The 20,667-nt window shown below is 39.9% G+C and overlaps 1 protein-coding gene across 5 annotated transcripts in view; it reads left to right on the top strand.

Annotated features, from left to right (window-relative positions):
- The window catches only part of gng3 (guanine nucleotide binding protein (G protein), gamma 3), a 36,738-nt gene that overhangs the window by 11,664 nt on the left and 4,407 nt on the right, over positions 1–20,667 (top strand). Inside the window, exons 2-6 of one of the 5 annotated variants that reach the window (XM_069510450.1) lie at positions 5,072–7,188; positions 7,568–7,870; positions 9,264–9,523; positions 14,156–14,308; positions 17,117–17,184. In XM_069510450.1, coding sequence (XP_069366551.1) covers positions 5,088–7,188; positions 7,568–7,870; positions 9,264–9,523; positions 14,156–14,308; positions 17,117–17,184 — 2,885 coding nt within the window. In that variant the 5' untranslated portion in view covers positions 5,072–5,087. Of the gene's footprint in view, positions 1–1,771; positions 1,879–2,753; positions 2,849–5,071; positions 7,189–7,567; positions 7,871–9,263; positions 13,641–14,155; positions 14,309–17,116; positions 17,185–20,346; positions 20,558–20,667 lie in introns of those variants that run through there. The other 4 variants (XM_069510448.1, XM_069510449.1, XM_020085633.2 and 1 more) reach the window with 4 other exon arrangements.

Here is a 20,667-nt window from a genome sequence, read left to right as displayed (position 1 = left end):
GCACAGTATTTTTATTTGACGTGTCCAGTAAAAATTCCTTGGTCAGCAAGGATCCTGTGCCTTTGTCTCTATGTGCTGGCGGTGTACAGTGACACTGCTCTCTGTTGTGTTGTTAGAGTTGTCAGATTGGCTGCCACCTCTGATGCAAACTAGGATCTGGCAACTGAGGCTATAAACAAGGGAGCGATAATAAAAAACTGTCAAATCACAAACTGAAAAGAACTTTGATCATCAAACAGGCCTGTTCTCTTTGTGCACTTTGTTCTGTTTGGCTGTAACCTCCAACTGAGGCAGATTGAGACGGCTCCCGTTTGAAAGACAGTTACTGTGAACACACACAACAGCACTCACCATGTACTGTATGTAGGCGGAGCAGGAAGCTTACAGCCTTTTATCAGGTTCCATTAACGTGTGAGGAAGACAGAGTAATTAGAGCCAACCAACTGGGATTTCGCATAAATAACGCTAATTCATTTCAATTTCAGCTAACCTTCTAATCAACACCTTTACCTTCATAGGTGCTTTACCTTTTTTTAATTGTCTTCTAAAATCGCTTTTTTTAGGGGGTCGCAATTTCGTAGGAAAGGTTTGTAACCACTGATTTAATCTTTAACAAGAATGGCATGATCACATACCTCCACAGAGGCCGAACAGTCCAATTAAATTCAATCCAGCTGCATCAAACTGTACACGCTATTAGTTATCAGTAACCTTAATGGGCCTGATCCATGAGTTATTCTCTGAGAAAAAGATGAAAGTCTATCTCACAATGTTAAAGAAAGTGATCTGTTCCCTGATCTGGATCAACACAGAAATGTCATGTGGTTCTCGTTGATTCCTACCACATCCTTCCAACAGGTTTTTGTGGAAATCCGTTCTGCTGTTTTTATGTAATCTTGCTAAACAAACAAATGAACTAACAAAAAAAGACAGGGGTGAAAACATAACTTCCCAGGACTAGGTTACTAAATTACTACTATGGCTGATGATGCTGAGCAAATCAAGTCGCATAAATACTCAAGTAAACTCCAAATTGCTCAAGATTTCACGAAAGTTACCTGTTACAATAACTTCACACTCCGTGCAGAGACATCACAGAGAAAGGACTCATATGCAGATTACTCCAACTTTAATCAAAGAACTGGGAAATGAGGATGATGCAAGTCCAATAACCGGAGCACTCTCTCCAAACCAGCAAACAAATCCGAAAGGAAATAGTAAACAGTCCAAAAACCAAAAGGGAAATACACACAGAGACTACACTAGAAACTAGAATGCCACTGGGTAGAGCACACACCTCTACCAAGGCCCTACAGACCCCTTAAAGCTGCTCGAACTTGTACACAAATATAAATGTAAGTTCCATTAATATCCCTGATTTTGTCATCTCATATAATGAATCTCACATGTAGTGGTGAATTCTCAAGCAACACAATTTATTTTGCATGTTGCATATATGTGAAAATTAAAAATGATATATGTTGCACACAAATAATCTGTTATCATTAGTGTAACTGGCCCATTGGATGATCAGCGTTTCACTTTAGAGGATGATCTTTTATTTATTTCATTTTTAAGTGAAATTCCAAGAGGCATCCCCGGTACACTTTGTATTCTCCATCTCTCGCTGTCTGCTGGAGCTGTAACAATGAGTGAGTGAAAAGGCCACTCGCCTGCAGTTTACAGTGTGTGAGGGAAAAGTGATCAGAGCGATAGTGACTGCCACCATGACAAAACTGGGTCAATGTAACCCCCACCCCCTCCACCACAGGCAAGGCTGAAAAAGGAAAAGAAAAAAAAAGATGAGGACGCCATCGTCGGACTCTGTGCTTGGATATAAGCACGGGGACACGGGAGCATGGTTTGCTTTCTCTATGGGTCAGTAACTGTGTTCTGTTGGGACTGAAGGCATCCCCAGATTATTGTGACATATACCTTCCTTCTCTGTATTATGTGGTTTTAACGGTATCATGTCAAAATCTGTCCCCTGTATTTTTCTTTATAACCAGTGTTGTCCTCAATATCTGTTCCACCTAGTCTCCCTTTTTTTGGTCTCCTTCCTCCTGAGAGATTCTTGTGGCTCAAAGGGTTTAAGCATAAAATGAACATACCTCCCTAACAAACACTGTAAAAGAGGCGATATGTGATGAACCAGCTTGCTGTTTGGTTATTTGGTTATGTCAGTTTGAAGCATTTCCACTTGAGTTATAGTAGAATTTAAAGATTTTGCTGCATCATGGCAAAAACACTCACTCGCAAACATACTCTAGCTTACATCTTGTATATAGCCATGCAGATAGATTGTGCTGTTCTGCCTTCACCCGAGTAGTTTCCACTGGATCTATTTCTTTGGTTGGAAGTTGTTCCAATAGATAATGCATCGTTAAAAGTTGTTAATAAACTGTTGTGAGCTCCACAAACCAAGATTTGGGAATCAGGATCGATAAAGTATCCATCTATCTATCTAAAGCTGAAATAATCTGCATGGCTTGACACCACAATATAAACTAACAAACACAATTAGATCACAGTCAATCATAATATTGTAACCATACAACGTAGACTTACTACAAGCTGATACTATGTTATATGCTCCTGTAAATTAAGGATCAAGCTGGAAGTCATTGGAAAGAAGTCATTTATAATGGTTTATGGGATGTGTAGATTCCTTCCTCCACTATTTTATGCAGACATTTTATAAGGACTTAAAGAAATGTCAATGGAGACAAAATTAATGTGTAATTTACTTCCAGAACCAGAGCCGTTCATAAAGTGGGCAGTTACTGTTGGCTCTATGTCTCTTGTTTTGAAGGTATTGGACAATAACATTTTGAGCTGATGGCTGAAGGTAAAGGATCAACTTTTTATGACTTACTTGCTCCTGCTAGGGGGAGTGTGACTGCCTCTACCAAGTGTGCTGGCAATCCCTCCTATAGTTGTTGAGACATTTCCCCCAAAACCTCAGAGTGGTGCTAGGTGCTCTTGAGACGTGCTGCGGGCATTGCTAGAAAATATGTGCTTTTGAAATGTGATGTGAGCATTTTCAGAGATTTATAAATATCAAAGATGTGCTTCTTTCAAGACTTGCCAGTCAGTGGCAATCAATGGAATGTGAGGCTGAGATACCAATATCCTCACATCTTAAAGAGCTAAACTGACTGTAGAGGAGAACGGGGTAAGACAAGGCACTTTTTAAATTTGATGATTTTACTGTGAAACAGAAGTGTATTTAATAGATACTATAGTATCAGTTGTTCTGTACCCAGGGAAATTAAGTTATCTAATTATTATTTTTAGTATGGTTTCAGAACAATGACCCATCAAAAAAAGTTGGTCCTTGCATCACCTTTCTTGAGAGGGGGATCTCTTAGTCTCTGAAAACAGAAGACAACACCTCAGTCTCAGCTTTGCTTTGAATGTTAAAGGCTACTCACATTAGCATGCTAAAATGTGTCCTGACCTGTGTAGCCACTCCTACAGCTAATGTGACAAACAACTCCTGGGTGCATCACATGTCTCATATTGATTAGGTTGAACGTTGTGTCTTTCAGAAGGTGGATTTTCACTTTAACTACAATAATATTTCATCCTAATATTCGAGAGCAGCCCTAAAAAAGGTAGCACATGAATGTGAAAAATCTTTTACTTATTGCAGTAATTGTACCATCCTGTTATTTATAACATTAATCATAAAGGGACTTTAACTATACGAACAGAATCTTCTATATGTATGTAATCACAACATGCATATTTATAAATTACACCCAGTGTTTCTCTTTTAGCTGTGTCATGGTGAGAAAGCTTTCTCTCCAGCTCAGTTGCATCGTTGTGTACGTGGTGACCTTCTGTTTATACCATGGCGTGGACAAATGCTCATTTCAAAGTGGCCCAAAGAAGTTGGTTAATTTAGTTGATACCAGAGGCAGGATGAACAGGCTGGATCACTGCAGGGAGGGAGGGTTTCATTTCAGATAATCTAATGGCTCTCCAGTATTACACAACCTTTCAAGTGAAGAATCCCAATGAGCCATTACATAACTGAAATAGCCAGATGAAGCAGTGTAAAATCATCTCTGATGTTTCCTTTATTATTTACCACCATTATATATATATTATATATAGTGCACACCTACAATATATATAGGAGTAGGCATACACAGTACACATATTAAGTCTTGACCTGGCCTGACTTATTGTTTCATATGACTAAATGTATCTTGATAAGAGTGAGGACTCTTCGGGGGCGATGAAGGTTGTTACAGCTCTCATGATGCAGCTTTTAAGAAGCCTCAGTGCCATCAGGATTAGCTGGGATTATTGCTGCCAACAGTAAACAGGTGTAAACTCGTGCACCTTCAGAGTCTGAATTTTCCAGACTAATGTAATGATATTACTGGGAAACAGTTTCAAATTCAGTTCATAATGAATGCCAAACTCCTGTGATAACAGATGAGCATTTGATGTCTGGCAAGGTGCCCTGGTATAAGCAGGTAACCGACTGTGAGTTGCATGTTTAATGATGGATACAGCAGACATGATAACAACAGTTTTATCCATTCAAATCAAACATGCACCTCAGTGGGTATTCGTTTGAATGTCTCCTTTCATTTCCAGAAAATGTTAAAGGAAATACAGTATGTATGGACAGATGTATGGTCAAAACAGAGATGTAACATTATAAGTTGTGTTCGTTTTTCTATGTTTTGCTATGCAAAAGAAACTTTAGAGATTACTTGTAAAATATGCAAAAGATAAAAATCTTTTGTTGTTGTCTGTGGTGTGGAGCTTTGCATTTCACAAATAGTTGTATTTTTAAATGTAATCAGTCAACAAAATATTGTAAAATACTGAAAAAGGAAAACAATATGCTCACAATTACAGTATGTGAATCCACTGCTTCTGTAAATATCTCATAGCTGCAAGACAATTTTCATAATTTGAGATCAAGATGTTCTGGTTGTGTCTGAATTGATGGAATGTAAAGTCTGCACCACATTTTCAGTGTTTGTTTAAATAACAGTCATTTTCTGACGTAACTCTTTTTGTCACTCTCTCCCTCTTCAATGAATAGCTTTGCATAAACCCAGATGCCTCCCCTCCCTCTTGACGAGCGCATAGTGGTCATTCAACGCCCTAAAAACTTAGCCCTGTGCCCTGAGAGTTCCCCACAAACCATCCAGCAGCATTCCTCTCAAATATCAGCCTCTTCCAATGGACAAGTCGGCCACCCTACTCATCTCCACCCTTCACATTCCCATTTCTATTCACCAGCCTGTAAATCTCTGACTCTGGAATGCAAGCGCAGATCTTCCCGTGTGCAGAAATCCAAGAACGACCAGCCTGTTCTACCAGCGGGGGTGAGACACATCCCTAGCCACTGCCATAGCAATGGCACAGTAACTCTCGGCCCACGGCTTCCCTCCCACACACATACTATTGATATCAGGGTGACTGTGGACAAAAGGGGACGAGGAGGAGGATTCAGTAACTCGTTAGGCCGCAGCGGCAGTGTAAAAGGTGGCAGAGGGAAATGTGCTTCTTCACAGTTGGATCAAGGACAATGTGAGCGAAAAAGTGGAACCACAGGGAGGCCAGGTGGAACTGAAAACAAGTCACAGCGAGGTCGCCATAGTCAGCTGTCAACTTTCCCTGGAGGGGTCCTGCAGTTCGTCCCCGCTCAGGCACAGCAGCAAAAATTCAGGAGTGAAAAGGAGAAGGAAAATAGTAGGTTTCCTAAAAGAAGTGACCAAGAATTTCCTTCTCTAGGTCCCAAGAAGAATTCCAAACTGGGAACTGTTCATCAAAGCCATAATAGTCACAGTCTACCCCAGCACCAGAACTCCGTCCCTGTTCCCCATGCTGCCATCCTAAACTCCAACTATCCCACATCCTCTCCCTCCCAACCCACCAATGTCCCAACCTTGTTTCAGCAACTCAGCCAACAACACCCATCCCGCTCCAGGGATCACCGTCCCCACATTCTTCATGGTCTGCCCCTCTCCCCGTGCTCCTCCCGTGCCGGAGGGTTCCCCAGCCCCGACCACACCTGCACCATTGACTGCACCCACCCATTCAGTTGCGGCTGCTGGAGGTTGGTAAGATGCAGAGGGTGTAAAGCAAACTCTGCTCACTGCCAAGGAGGTGGAGGAAGCTCTTCCACCTCATTTTCTTGTACTCACAATGTTGGAGCAGTGAAGAGAGGAGGCAAAGAAATGGGCCTGAGAAATCTGGGTGGGTGTCTCTCCACTGCCTCGACATCCAACACTTCCTCTTCAAACAGCACTGTGTCTGACTGCCGTGCAAGCCTGTTCAAACCTCTCCGCTGTGCCTCCTGCTCTGGTGAGGCCAGAAACTTTGAGAGTCCTGCTATACTTCGCAAAAAACTAGTAGGGGGATGCCTACCCTGCACCCCTCTGTCCTCCTCAGCCCCTCTGCGGGCTATACAGAGCTGTGTCACGGGTTGCAACCCCAAAGCCTCTCAAACAGGTAGTTCCACCTGCAGTTACTGCAGCAGCGACCCCATAGTCGTCACATTCAACCCTCGTAGAGGAAAACCCCCAGGAAGAGGCATCGGTGCAGCTCATCCAATGGGTGTGTTCCAAGCCGATGATGATGACTACAGCGTCCGTACTATCTGGCCTGAAGAACTGGCCAAGAAGATGACCCATTCTAAAGCCCAAAAGAATCACTGTGCTGGAATGGGAGCAGGAGTAGGGAACACCTGTGCAAGTCAGGCCCAAAATGGTAGTAATGGAACAGGCCTAGTCCTCTTGGACTGTCAAAACCTCCAAGAATATGGGCAGTCTCAGCATACAGACCATGCTGGCCGTCGGCGGCTTCAGCAGGGAAGAATGGCTGCCCTTGATTTTATGGGCCGCAGGTCAGGATCTGGCTATGACGAAGGCTGGAACTCACTGCAGAGACTTTTGAATAAAGCAGAAGATGGAGGAATGGACAATGGTCTGGAGCAAGATGGAGATGCATCATATCCTCGTTCCCCTTCTCCCCGGTCTGAGTCCCCGCCTTCCCCTGTGTCCTTTTCGCCTCCACCGTCTGCCCCGAGCACACTCATCAAACCACAGCCCTGGCAGAGAGACAGGGAGGGAGGACACTCTCTGCCGACAGCTCAGTCCCTTCACCTAGCCCTGAACTCCCTGAACAGAGAGCAAGATGAGGAGAACAGCAGAAGTAAGAACCTCATAAGAGTCATGTGTGCAAGTGGTAAAAACAATGACAAACAATGAGTGCAGAATATTAAATCAGAAAGCTTTGTCATTTGAATGTTGAATGCTGTTTAGCAGTATTGTTCCATCCAAAAATCCCTGTTAGTTTCAACTTTATCCAGAGCCAATTCCCCCATAAGAACAAAATAGGCAAAGTATTCATTCCCAAATGTTTTATAGCAATCGAATATGGCTAAATAGCTTCCAGACTAATATGACTTAGTGTGATTTAGTGATTTCAATTGTGATTTAGCTAGGCCAGATTTTGTCCCCTATATACCTTTTTAAGTATCATTATTGTCTTTTCATGCAGCTACACTTTCTCTCTGCTTGTCTTCTTCCAGTGCACCTTTCTCTGCCACTTTCTTCATCATTGCCGGCATCTCTGTCCGATGAGAGTTTGATGACTCCTGATGCGGAGAACGCTGTGGTCAGTCCTATCCTGCCCTTCCTGTTTCTGGGGAACGAGAGAGACGCTCAAGACCTGGACCTGCTGCTGCGCCTCAACATCGGCTACGTGGTCAACGTGACCACACACCTTCCCCTCTACCACGTCAACTCTGGACTGCGCTACAAAAGGCTGCCAGCCACCGACAACAGCAAGCAAAACCTTCGACAGTACTTTGAGGAGGTTTTTGAATTCATTGGTGAGTCCCACCAAATGTATATTATATATTCTTGGAGGACTACAGTTAGAAGAGACCTACCGTGAATTCACATTTGGGTACATAGTTGGCTGGGTGTTTATTGTTGAAGATAAATTTTACATACCCTTCACACCTAAAACATTGGTGATATGGTTCCCTGTCTTTGTTATGCTCCAGTACCTTGTAAAAGACACGTTTTTAAAGACATACTTTCCATCTATTTAGTTCCAAGTTCCTTCATAGAGCAGAAAACAACTCTGCATTTCTGTTGGAATCAAGATGATCTTGATTGGCTGTTGCTTATATTGTGTCAAACTTTTTCCTGCTTAGTTCCTTTTGGAGTCTGACACGCTCAGCTGGCAAAGCCACGTCTCATTCATTATGAACTGTAGCTGTCACTGTCCTAGTTTTTTTAATCTATATATGTCAATGCACTATTAGTAACACATTACAGTAATGTGATTGTTTTTCAGTAATGAGATTACAAATTTAAATTCAGTTATTGCATTACAGTTATAAGTCGCACGGTGTTGCTTTGACATTTTGGGTGTCTGCTTGTTTACTGTCGCGTCAAGAGTTTAATGAAGGGTTGATATAAATTTTCTGTGCACTCAGTGAAGAGAGCAGTCCAGGACATGTTAGCTTGGCACAACAGCAGGAATTGTGGGGAGGAGAAGTGCAACATCTCGTAACTCCACAATTTTTGTATTTAGATGTTTGTGGCTGCTTTCTGGACACCGGTAGCTTTTCTTACATGAGGTGATGAATCTACATTGAGGAATCAGTTGGTTTGTGCTCAGGTTTTGAACTGCACCATATTCATAGTCACCAGGCCGAGGCTAGCAGTTGGTGGTCAGTTATTACTGTACCTCCAAAATGAAGGCTGGCAGCTGGTAAACAACAGTAATATGTTTTCTATTTTCATGAAAATAGAAAAGATTTAAGGTCAGGGTCAGAGGTGCGGTAAAAGAAACATATGTATACGTATAGAAATACAGTAATATATAAATAAATGAAGAAACCCATTAATAAATAATTAAATTTAGAAAAATACATTTATAATTTCAGAAAAAGTATTTTTAGTACAATGTCAAACTGGAAGTTGGGTATACTGATACAAATCCTGGAGGCGGCTGTTTCAATTCTTCAATTCAAGTTCTATTGGGTCTCAATTGAAATTAGAAACATGCACATTGACTTCCCTCATTTTCATTTTGAGCAGAAGATTTGATACCTTGTTCACAGGCCTTTACAAAATGTACGTTGTTCATAAGTTCTAATGACTGGAATGATGTTTTATATTCAGCGCCACTCACAGCTCACCAGCCTGCAACATTTTTCACTGCCTGAATTCACCCATCGCTCATCTGTTCTGTTGTTCTCTCATCCACAGAGGAGGCATATCAGAGTGGACAGGGAGTGTTGGTGCACTGCCAGGCCGGCGTCTCTCGTTCTGCCACCATCGTCATCGCCTACCTTATGAAGCACACCCTCATGACAATGACCGATGCCTACAAATACGTGCGGAGCCGTCGCCCTGTGGTGTCCCCGAATCTGAACTTCATGGGTCAGCTGTTGGAGTTCGAGAGGGACCTCAACTCTGGGGTGACCCCTCGCATCCTGATGCCTAAACTGAGCGGTGTGGAGACGCAGGTGTGAGCACATGGGGATGCCGCTGACGAGGGATTATGGTGGCATGAAAGGAAGAGAGTGGCTGACCGGAAGACAGAAATAGTACAACTGGAAAATGTTGGCGCATCGGCACTTTTAACGCGAGACTGAAACATGAGACTGGATGCTTCATTTGTTAAAGTCGTAACTCTTCATCATTCAGTGTACTGTTTAGGTGCCAATATTTTGTATAGATCCAGCATCACTCTCAGATATCTGTTTTTCTCTGATGCCTCTTCCTTTTTGTTCCCATCACTTACATTCCCACAAAGAAACAGTTGCCATCAAGAACAAATGCATGCAGAACGTGAACACAAACAAGGAAAGCTGCTAATGTCTTACTTCAGCCACTGATATCTCCACCACATGTAGCAACCCTGTGCATTTCCTACATTTGTCACAGGGAGGAGAATCTGTTACGCAGACCTCAGTTACTGTTTTTGCTCAATATCATCATGTGTATTGGTGAATTTCCTGTTTTAAAACTGTAGCACAGAGTAGCATGGACCTAGTAGGGATGTGAGTAGCATTAACCTGGGAAACGTATTGCAAAAGAGACAAACAGCTCATGGGAATGTCTTAGTTTATTTCAGTGAAAGAGCCAGTGTACAAGCAAAGAAAAAGTATCAGAAATAAAGGTGTGTACACTCATGAGTGAGTAGCTCACAGGTCAATACACTGAAATAAGCTCGACTAAGACATATTTAGAGCTGAGTTGGACTTTCAGAGATTTTTTTACCGCGTATTTTAGCTTAGCTGTGTGTCAGCAGGTATTATCCTGCTATTATAATGTGCTTTAAGACAACAGACCTTCTCCAACTGTGCGCTATTTCTTCCATGGTTAATCAATCATTAAAAAGATGCTTTTTTTTATTCCTTTTTTTTGTGATGTTAATAGTTAATTAATGCATGAAAACAGGCCTGTTATATTGCACAGAGAGATATTGCTTCAAATTTCAATACAGCACATTGGTTTATTGGAGAAAACAGTAAAAACAAAGAGGCAACATTTAACATCCTTCTCAACCTGACTGGTCACGAACAAAGAGCCAAACTATTCATTTTGTGTTATAGTGAAAAACTGTCAAACTACAAGACTTTATTTTTTAACTTTCAATTTCTTTACTGGTGTCTATTGTTTTAACAAATCAACACAATAATTGGAAAATTCATTTTTATATCATCTTACTCTCAACCACCTCAAAGCCAAATCTACTTTATATATTATTTGAATTCCTTTGTGAAGGAATCAGAAAACAACTGTTATGGTGATTGGTTGAGATTAGATTAAGATCAGCTTTTCCTTTGCCTTATCGTCCTCACTGAAGTTCTTAACTTTCTCCCTCTTGACTATGCATTATATATTTTTCATTAGTGTGAAGGCTTTAGTTTGATTAAGGATTCACTGTGAACTTTTCCTCTGTATTGTTAAGGTTACGTCCTCCACAAATAATTACAATTACAATCATGATATACAAAGCCTGTACACATTAACTCCTGTTCTCCTCTGATCTGGGCCAACAGGGATGTGATACAATCTGCAGTATGTCTGCCTTTGACTTGCAGGATGTTTGAAAGTACCACAGCTTCCATATAATATCAGTTCATTCATTTTAAAGAAAAGAAGAGATTTCTTGGATGAAAATCCTTTGCACATTTTCTGCCATGCATTTTGTGATAGCATGCTGTTAATATATACAGTGATGTGAACATTTGCAAAAAGTAAACAATTCAATTTGTCGAGCATCACCTATAAAATAGAATCAAATGTGACGTACGTGTAAAGACAGATTCTTGATTGACCTTGTTCTCTAGGTCCTGTAAAAACACTTGAAGTAAATGTCTGTGCAGACTGACAGGGACACGTCCATGCACTCTGAAAGTCCAGGGCTTTGTAACACAGCTATTATTGATTTAATTGATTTTATATTGATTAAAAAGTGTGACCATACAAAATCAAACCAATCCAAACTAGAGTGTGACAGAATATAAACGTCACTCCTGAGTTAAGACTTCACAAACTTTAGTATTCTTAGTAATATTGGAACCTTGGAACTTACAATGAAGTATGAGGGCCATTTTGAAAGACAGAGATTTTTAAGATTTTGAGAATAATTTCATTGTATTATGAGAATAAAGATGTGATTCACCGAGAAAAATCTCATTATACTACGAAGATAAAGACAAAAAAAGGAAATAACAGGAACTCGTACTTGCCAAAGCTCCACTCTTTCTGGATTCTTGATGGCCCTCTTTTCAAAGTCCTGATATTTATGATAATGTGGTGCTGATGTTTCGTGAAGCTTATAATGAAGTATAACTTAACAAGATACTCCACATTCCTCATTTTAAAGCAGCCAACGGCCTGATCTCCTGCTACTCCTCCTCTAACATGACAAGAGGCCTAAAATTATGACTTTTGTTCTCCTAAATTGTAATCTTATTCTCATAATGTTATGACTTTATTCTTGTAATATTACAACTTTATTCTCAAGGTTTTCTTCCACTTTAATTGTCTCTGATACTCCCTCACAAAATCCCAGTTGCCCCTTTCCCATATTTAAACATGTGATTGAAAAAATGCTACATTTTTCTAAAACCAAAATGCCTTCAGTTTAGCTTTGTGTAATTTGGTCCTTTGGTTTAATACGACTTTGTGAAATGATGCTGACTTTTGCTCGTTGGATTTATTTTCTGGCTAGGTGACTTTGATATAGGCTATATATTTTTCTACAGTCAAACATCCACATCATGTTGGGTATATACGCACATATATCTGTGTATTTGCCATTTTTTTTACATGAATCTTTCTTTTATATTCAAACAGAACGACATCTTCCACATCCGCAGTGACAGTGTGGATCCTCTGCTGTGTTTTTGAGTTGCAGTATTACACTTGTTGTCAGACCTCAGTAAAGGTGACTCAGCAAACCATATTCCTGTTTTTACCTCTCGCCTGCACTTCAGCTGGAGAGACATTAAACCAAACATGCCCTTCACTCGTCCAGTCTCTCCAGCTCAGCTCACAGTGGGTGTAGTGTTATAACCTTTGAAGAGGGCCTGTTGCTATTGCTCCTTGATTTTTTTTATACGGACTTAATATGCAAAATGGCTGTGGAGGCAGTTTCTTTACTTCCACTGTATGGACTTGCTGTGCAGCCGAGTCGATGCTGACCTCAGATGTTTGTACTCGAGAGACACGTCGAAGGAAACCGAGCGTTTTCTCTTTCATTTCTGTGAACTGGAGGGTCAGTGTCTCTGTGAGTGTCGGTGTGTGTTCAAATCTTTTGTTTGTGTTGAAAAGAGGAACGCTGTTACTGTGTGTATGATAGTGTTTTGAAAACAGTGTATATCCATGCATTATTGCTTATTTGTGGGAACTGAATTATTCCTGTTTGTATTTTATTGTTCATTTTTAAACATCGTGTTATTTCCTGTAACAAATACTGAATTTAAGGACTCATTGCGATGATGATGATGATGATGTTTAAGAAAAAAGCAGATCACCTCCTCTCTTCTAATGGGGGTAAGAACTCTTCAGGTACGACTATCATAGTAATACTGTGCCGTTTCACCCCACTATCCAAAAACTCATGTTATCTAACCTCTTCTGTCGCCCGCTCCCTTTTCATAATGGATTGTTTCTCTTGAGCAAATGTAATATTTTCATATTGTAGTAACTGGTTCTTGTATTTAGACAAATGTTTCTACCTTCATGTACTGACTATAATCTTCATAACTCTTTGAGGTGCACTGTGACTAATACAATGCTGCTATATCACAAGGACTTTTATTTTGTACATTGCATTTTCGCGGATGCAAAGTGGTGAGTTGTCACTAAAGGTGACAGATGCAAAATGGGCTTGAATACAGAATCCCTGCGTACGTTGCTCCAGCTCAACCCGGGCTTCGATGTGCTGCCTTGATGCGGTGTATAAATCTCAGTGACTGTGTGTAACTGTGGGTGTGTAGCAGTTCCTGTTGGTCTTCCTTACGAGCATGATAGCAGCTGCAGAGAGAGTAAAATGTAGCAGTAAAATGTTTTGAAACCCCATCTCACTGGTCACTGTGTTTAAATAAAACTGTGGTGTTGCTTTTTGTTCTGCGACAGTGTTCATTTTGACAGATTTTTGTTTTAAGTTTTGGTCAGTTTTATTTCTGCCCATAGTGATGGTAAAATGTCTGAGCATTGGAATATTTGACATAGATCTGGATACTTCAAGTTATCAGCACTTCATCAGAAAAACACAATGATCACATGACTTAAAAACCATCAAGTTAAAACATAAATGCTACAAATGAAATTTTGATTTTGATCATATGTTACTACATTCAATCAAAGTGCATGTGCTCATGACATCTGAAGAATTGATCATTTACTATTTGAGTGAAATCAAATGCATCAGTAAAGCCAACACAAAACACAGGATCTAAAAAACAGAATAATAATAATATTTACTTTTTTTTGGCAATTTTTCAGTGACATGGTTCAAAAGATGGTAACAGTCACTCCACCACTGAAGTAGCTTGAGACAGACATTCATGATCCCCAGAGGATGAATCCCTCTGAGTTTGGTGAATCTGATGGTTTTACGTTGTCTGTAACACCTCTAGATTAGTTCTTTAATGAAATATCCCAACAACTATTGGATATATTGCCAAGAAATTGGATTCAGATATCCCCAGTCCGCAGAGGATGATCCTCATGTGGGTGCCCAAGTATCTTCTCACCTCCTACTTTGGTTTGTGAGTCTTGGTTATACTGAGGTACTTATTTAAACCTGCATTACATAGATATGATTCTGAATGTTGCTGTGCATATTAACATTAGTGTGACACTCTGCAAACTTTAACATACAACCTGCATATGTTAGGTTAAAGAATTTTAGTTGATTCTAGCTCCATAGGATGATTGTTTTTGTTACCGGTTGAACAAACAACTAAAATACAGTGGCATCTATATACACTGTAGATAGTTGATCTCAAAATATAAAGCAATGTCAAAAATAGTGTTTGTTGACTGACTGAACAACAACAGCGATTATTGCAATATCATGACACAGACAAAAATATAAACCCACACACAGAGAAAGATGAATTATGGGCCTTTTCTCTTTTAATTTGCATGAAACCAAACCTTATAAAAAAAATTGCAAATACATTATGTTCGTCTTAATTTGCTTATTATTAAGTATAATAATCTATAGATCTCAGACATAAACACATGTCCAAAATAATGCTTCAATAAATCACCTCGTTCCACTAAATAATAACTCATCAGAGAATCTGTAGCGATATCAAGTCAGTCAGTGTCAAGACTATTTTCTCATTTGTACACCGGCCTTCCGAGCATCCAGGACTTCCTGAATGAAGCAGCAGCATCAATTACATACAAAAATGTAGATGACAAGAAAAGTAATGTGTGTAAACACTGATCACTGGTTCACATATTCTTCATTGACATGACAATGACATGTCAAACTTATGTCCAGGCAGAACAGTTGTGCCATACACAGACACACTACTGGCTGCATGAGGAGGCTTGAAAATAACAGTTTTCTCTTGAAGTGCTCTGTAGACATGCGGACCGCTCTGTGTGAGAGATAAACTCAGTTCACACATGCTCTGTCTCTTCCCTTTCTGACATGTGTGATGATCAGCAGCAGCTCTGAGTACTAATCTGCTGCCTGTGTTGGCTGACGATTTCCCAAGATGAGATTTTATTGATGTCTCGTCCTCTCCTCTGTTGTTTAAAGCTGAATATGATAATGTCACCATAATAGCATAAAGTGTGCAGTACAAAACCTGATGGCTGGATCTAAAGTTGTTCTCCGTGTTCATTTCAAGTAAACACATTGGTACTGGCTCTTTTAATAAAAAAAAAACCAAATAAAACTGAGAAATAATATCTGTTGCTTCAATTTGTGAATTATTTTCATGACAGGCTGGTGCTCGCTCTGCCTGCAGATCGCCAGCTCCCTCTGAATGAAATCACAAGTGTGTGTTTGGAAAGTATTGAGCAGTGTCTTCACCGTCGATACAAACAGCCAATTGTGATTGATGATTCAGACGATCACCCCACCCAGATCTGCTTGGCTCATCGTTACATAAGAGCTGGTTTGGAATTCACAGCTGTGTGGTGGTAGCACCCGGGGGCTGATCGATCAGAGAGAGGTTGAAACAAACTCAGTATGTGCCTGGTAATAACTGTGAATAAACAGCATGAGCGAGGTGGGGCAGTGCTCTACTGACTGTGGTGTACACACAGTCAGTACAGGTTTGTTTTCCGCAATGACTCCTCAGATGCTAACCTGGAAATCAGAGCACGCATTTTCTATTTTCATGTTTTTGCCAGAATAGAATGTCATCACATTATCCAATATATCACTAATTAGGGGGTTAGATAGATTGAGAGTAGACATTCATGGTCATGGTCATGCATGGTAGACATTTAGAAGGTAAATCCTGATTTTTCAATGATCATCACATTTATGGTTTTTAGACAAAATATCTCCCAAAAAATATTATTAAGGATTTCTTATTTGGGGCCTCATGAGAAAACTGTTGAAACTAAAATGAAACTCAGAGCTCAAACCTCTGCCAAGACCAAACAGTCCTCTTTTTACTTTATTTGGATCTGCACCACAATGCACACATCTATAAATATCAGTCTACAAAACATGACAGACTGTTTTTCATCACGATCCATGAATTATTCTCTGAGAAATCAAGGAAGCTGTTGAAAAAACACTGATCAGAATCTGCACCAACTTGAATGTCTTCTTTCTTGGGTCATTCACCACACTAACGAACAAACGCAGAGGAAAACATCACCTCCTTGACGGAGCCAATATTTCATACATATTTATATAGAGAGCTAATGACAAAGAGGCTTTTTAATTCACCTCAGTAAAACACTACGATCCTAAATGTTTCCATACCTCATCTGCTGTCACTCCCCAGACAGTATCTGGTGTACATCATTGTTTCACTGAATTGTACTTATACAGTAAATGAAAAAATACTGACTGCTGTCTTCACTCCACTGAATAATCAAGATGCAGACATCAGCTATTGCTGCACGATTGCCTGTAACATACAACGATATGGTGAATGTATTATTTTAATTTTACTTTAATAGCAGCTCTATTGAAAAAGTCTGCGATCTTCAGATAATAAGGGTCAGATAACGAATTGTACTCTTGAATTCAAACACGACAGCTGCTGCTGAGCTTTAAACACATCCAGCGTTTCAGTGTCTATTCAACATCGAGTCCCATCATAGAATCAATGGCTCAAATGGTTTTGAAATGAAAATCTTTTACCAACATTGTTTCGATATTTATCGACTTCAACCTCGAGGCAGTGAACTGCATCAGTGGCTGCACAGACAGTTTTATATGAAACTGCAGTTTGCTTGAGGGGCCAATGATTATCTGACAGACTTGTGCAAGACACAGAGATAACAAGTCAGGTCTCACTTTGACTTTTATCCATTTTTTAAAACAATCAAACTGTCTGGCGACTAAACTCTGTCAGATTTTATTAAATGTGAATTTGTATTTGTGTCTGAAGCTAAAAAGACTAAAAGAAATCAGCAGAGAGGACAGAGCTGTTTCTCCAGGAGGCCCCACTGTGCCACAGTAGGAATTAGGTTCAGCTTACTTAAGGACTACTAATTAAGTTTTGAGAGTTAATTAATATTACACAATTTAACACACAACTGAATTAATAATTTAAATGTTCTTTGCTTGATACAGTGCTTGATTTAGGCAGTTATTTTGGAAGGACATTTAAAGTTAACTTATCTGATAAACATATTACAGATAATTTTACACTTATTTTAATTGTGCATTGCCTTACACTTTTAACTCATTATGTCAGTGTATTAATAAATGACCCGCTGGCTGCACCCACACTAATTACAAACAGAGTATGACCTGCAGAGATGAAAGAGGAGCTCTCAGGGACCATCTGGTGAGCGTTTTAGACACGGCCCTTGCAGTCATGTACTGGTTTGTACCTGCTGTCACTGTTTTTCAGAGTCTGTGCCAGGACACACGCAAAAAAAATAAAGAAACAGTCCACGAGGATTAAAACTGGTTCTTAAAATGATATGCAATACTGCCAAGTCCCTCTTGGATTATCGACGTGATGCAGAAGCATAAACTAGGCTTTATAAGACGTGGGTTTACACCTCAGATGTGTCACATCTAACCAGTTGGGATTTTGCTCAGCAGAAAAAGACATGACACAAACTTGTCCTGAATACCAGTGACCAGCCCCCTATTCAAAGTAAAACCTGTACTTTATATAATGTTTATAGATACAGATCTAACAGGCTCCATAGGTCTGCTGGTCCAGGTTAAAGACTGCTGATCAAGACTTTGCAGTGCTGGCTCCTCGGCTAAATACATCCTTCCACAGACTATTACATCAGCTGACTGTTGCTTCTTTTAAATCTTAAAACTTACTTTTACAGATAGGCTTTTTTTAACTGATGGATCTTTCTTCTGTTGTGAGAGTTTTTATCTTTTTAACTTTATAATGTGTTCGTGTACATACATATCCATTCATGTTTTGTATGCATTAAATGGATGTTTTAAATGCACGTGTTACATTATTTACCCCTGTTTTAATCTCAAACACCTGTTAGTGTTGCATGTTTTTTTATTTTTATCATTGTTATTATTATTATTATTATCTTTAACTTGAAGACATTTTTCATTAGCTATGAATGTATTTGTCATCAGCTATAACCTCAGTGAAGTGTCTTTCACTGATGTAGTAACAGAAAGTTAAAGCTTTTAACACATTTCTAATCATCTATAACGATCAACTTCAGTAGTGAGAAACATTTTGTGTGTGTGTGTGAAATATTTTTTAGCTGTTAACACACGTGATCACACAAAGGCCAGTTCATATCTGCTTTAAATCTATTAGTGTTAATGTTTATTCATGACAACACTTCACTGTTCATTAGTTTCAATTTCAATTTGAATCATTTGGGTTCAACAGCTTCCAAATGACCAGCGGTCATTTATTAATATCTGATGTTTCTGTAAACCAAGTTATTATTAGGATTTTGGAAGATGTAATGAATATTTACCTGAAAAAAGCTGGGTGTTCACAGATCTTCTGACTGGTTCATAATTAGAAGTCTGGTTATGAGTTGTCGTCACTCGTCACTATGCAACCAAACCTGCCAGCATCATCCAGCAGATGGAGTCCTTCAGCTGCAGCCACCAGACCTCCTCACAGGGTTTAGCTGCAGCTCCTGACAGAGAAGTCAATGCTCAAGTTAGTCATGTCCTCAATATAACAGAAAAAATGCAGCTCTTTGCCGTCTGGTAGTTCCATCACAGTGGTAAACTTAGTTTTCATCTAGGGCTTTACTTGAATATTCAAAATTTTAAGATAATGCATATTAGTTTCAGAGCTATAACAAATAAACAGCCTAAACAAATTAGTACATTGTTAAATGGACAGATGAAAAGATTTGATCATGTTTACAGTCAATTCTATTTGTTATTTACCATAGGAAACTTAACACAGAAGAAGTAGCCCTGACAATACAGTCTCATTTTAAAATACAAGAGCAATCAAGTAAAATATCAATCAAATGAAATCAAAAATATCAAAACAAAAATGTTGAAATAAAGATTACAATGTATTATGCTGTGTGGGAGAATTTTTGAATGTGTTGCTCAATTTCCTTTATGGACACAAAGAACAGGGGATTTCTGTTTGTAAATTAACATATGTGTATGAGGGATTTGGCAAGAAGCAAGATCAGACTGATGTGGGAAAAATTTTAAAATGTTAATTCACAAGATGAAAACAAATTAGAAACAGTTTTAAGATGCAAAGAAAAAAATGTGTCTTTTTTTTTTTTCTTTACTGTTTCACATACAAATCCTGTGAAATTTACCGTGCACAATCATTCGGTTTAAAATGAATTCAGAGTTTTAAATCTCATTTTTTTATATTTAACACTATGATTAGAAATGTTGTATTTAAGTTTATTCCCCCGGGAGCCGGAGACTTTTTACGGCAAGCACGAGGGACAATTTAGCGGGAACGCGAAGCTGCCTCCTCGCCACCAGAGACGATAAAAACTACAAGATAAGTCACCGCCGGGAGAAAAAAAAACAGAAACAGCAGCGCAGCGCCATTAAAGCCGAGCACTCACTAGCTTAGCAAAACATGGCGTCGGGCGTTTGTCGTGACTCCAGTTGCTTGTTGACGGGTAGACTGTCTCTACGTACGTCTCTACAAACGTGTGATTTAATAACAATCATAATCTTTGTTGATCAGGTGCACACACACTAACAGCTGCTGTTGTGGTCGTCGAGTTTGCTCACTACAGCCAGTCTGCACATTCACAGATACTTTGGATCTGTAGCACATTTACATATTTATATTTATATATATTCACATTTAACCACCAGCAGAAAGCTCTCAGTTTAAATTGTGATGCAAACCTCTGAACCAGACTGCAGCAGTCCCCATAGCAACAGAGGAGAGGGTGGGCATCACTACAGCCACAGAGAGGAATGGTGAATCAGGAGATCACATCCCAAGCTGCAAATGGTCTTTTAGCATTAAAATAACTAACCACATAGACCACCCTGCTTTCTGTGTCACAGTTTGAAACCTGAGACTTTCCATTTGGCCCTGGTTTCCTTAACAGGAGGTATGGTACAGTCCACCCCCACAAGATAACCACCACCAAAGGCTTCCCCTCCCTCCATCTGGCAGCTACCACTCGCCATGGATGGGGGTGATCCTCTCCATCCACCACAAACCTAGTGCTCATTGTAGCAGAATCGCAGTGCACTGGACTGTACAGAGCAGGGTACCATCCAGGCTGTTGTCTGTGAGGGGTGGGGTCCGGCTACACTGATACCACCAAACATAAGCTCACAGACTGACACGGGAGAGGCAAAAAAGGGGAGAGAAAAAAGAGAGAGAGAAGAGGGGGGAAGATTGCACCTGAAGAGGAATATAAAACGGGTAAGGAGAAAAGGGGGTGGATGGATGGAGAAGGGAAAAGACAATGGGGAAAGGTCCAGAATGGTTCAAATAGATCTGCTCCTTCTAGGCTTTTTTTAACCTGTTCACTT

This window comes from Paralichthys olivaceus, chromosome 15 (genome assembly GCF_024713975.1).
Source record: "Paralichthys olivaceus isolate ysfri-2021 chromosome 15, ASM2471397v2, whole genome shotgun sequence".
Taxonomy (NCBI): Eukaryota; Metazoa; Chordata; class Actinopteri; order Pleuronectiformes; family Paralichthyidae; genus Paralichthys; species Paralichthys olivaceus.
This window is presented reverse-complemented; position numbering and strand designations above follow the sequence as displayed.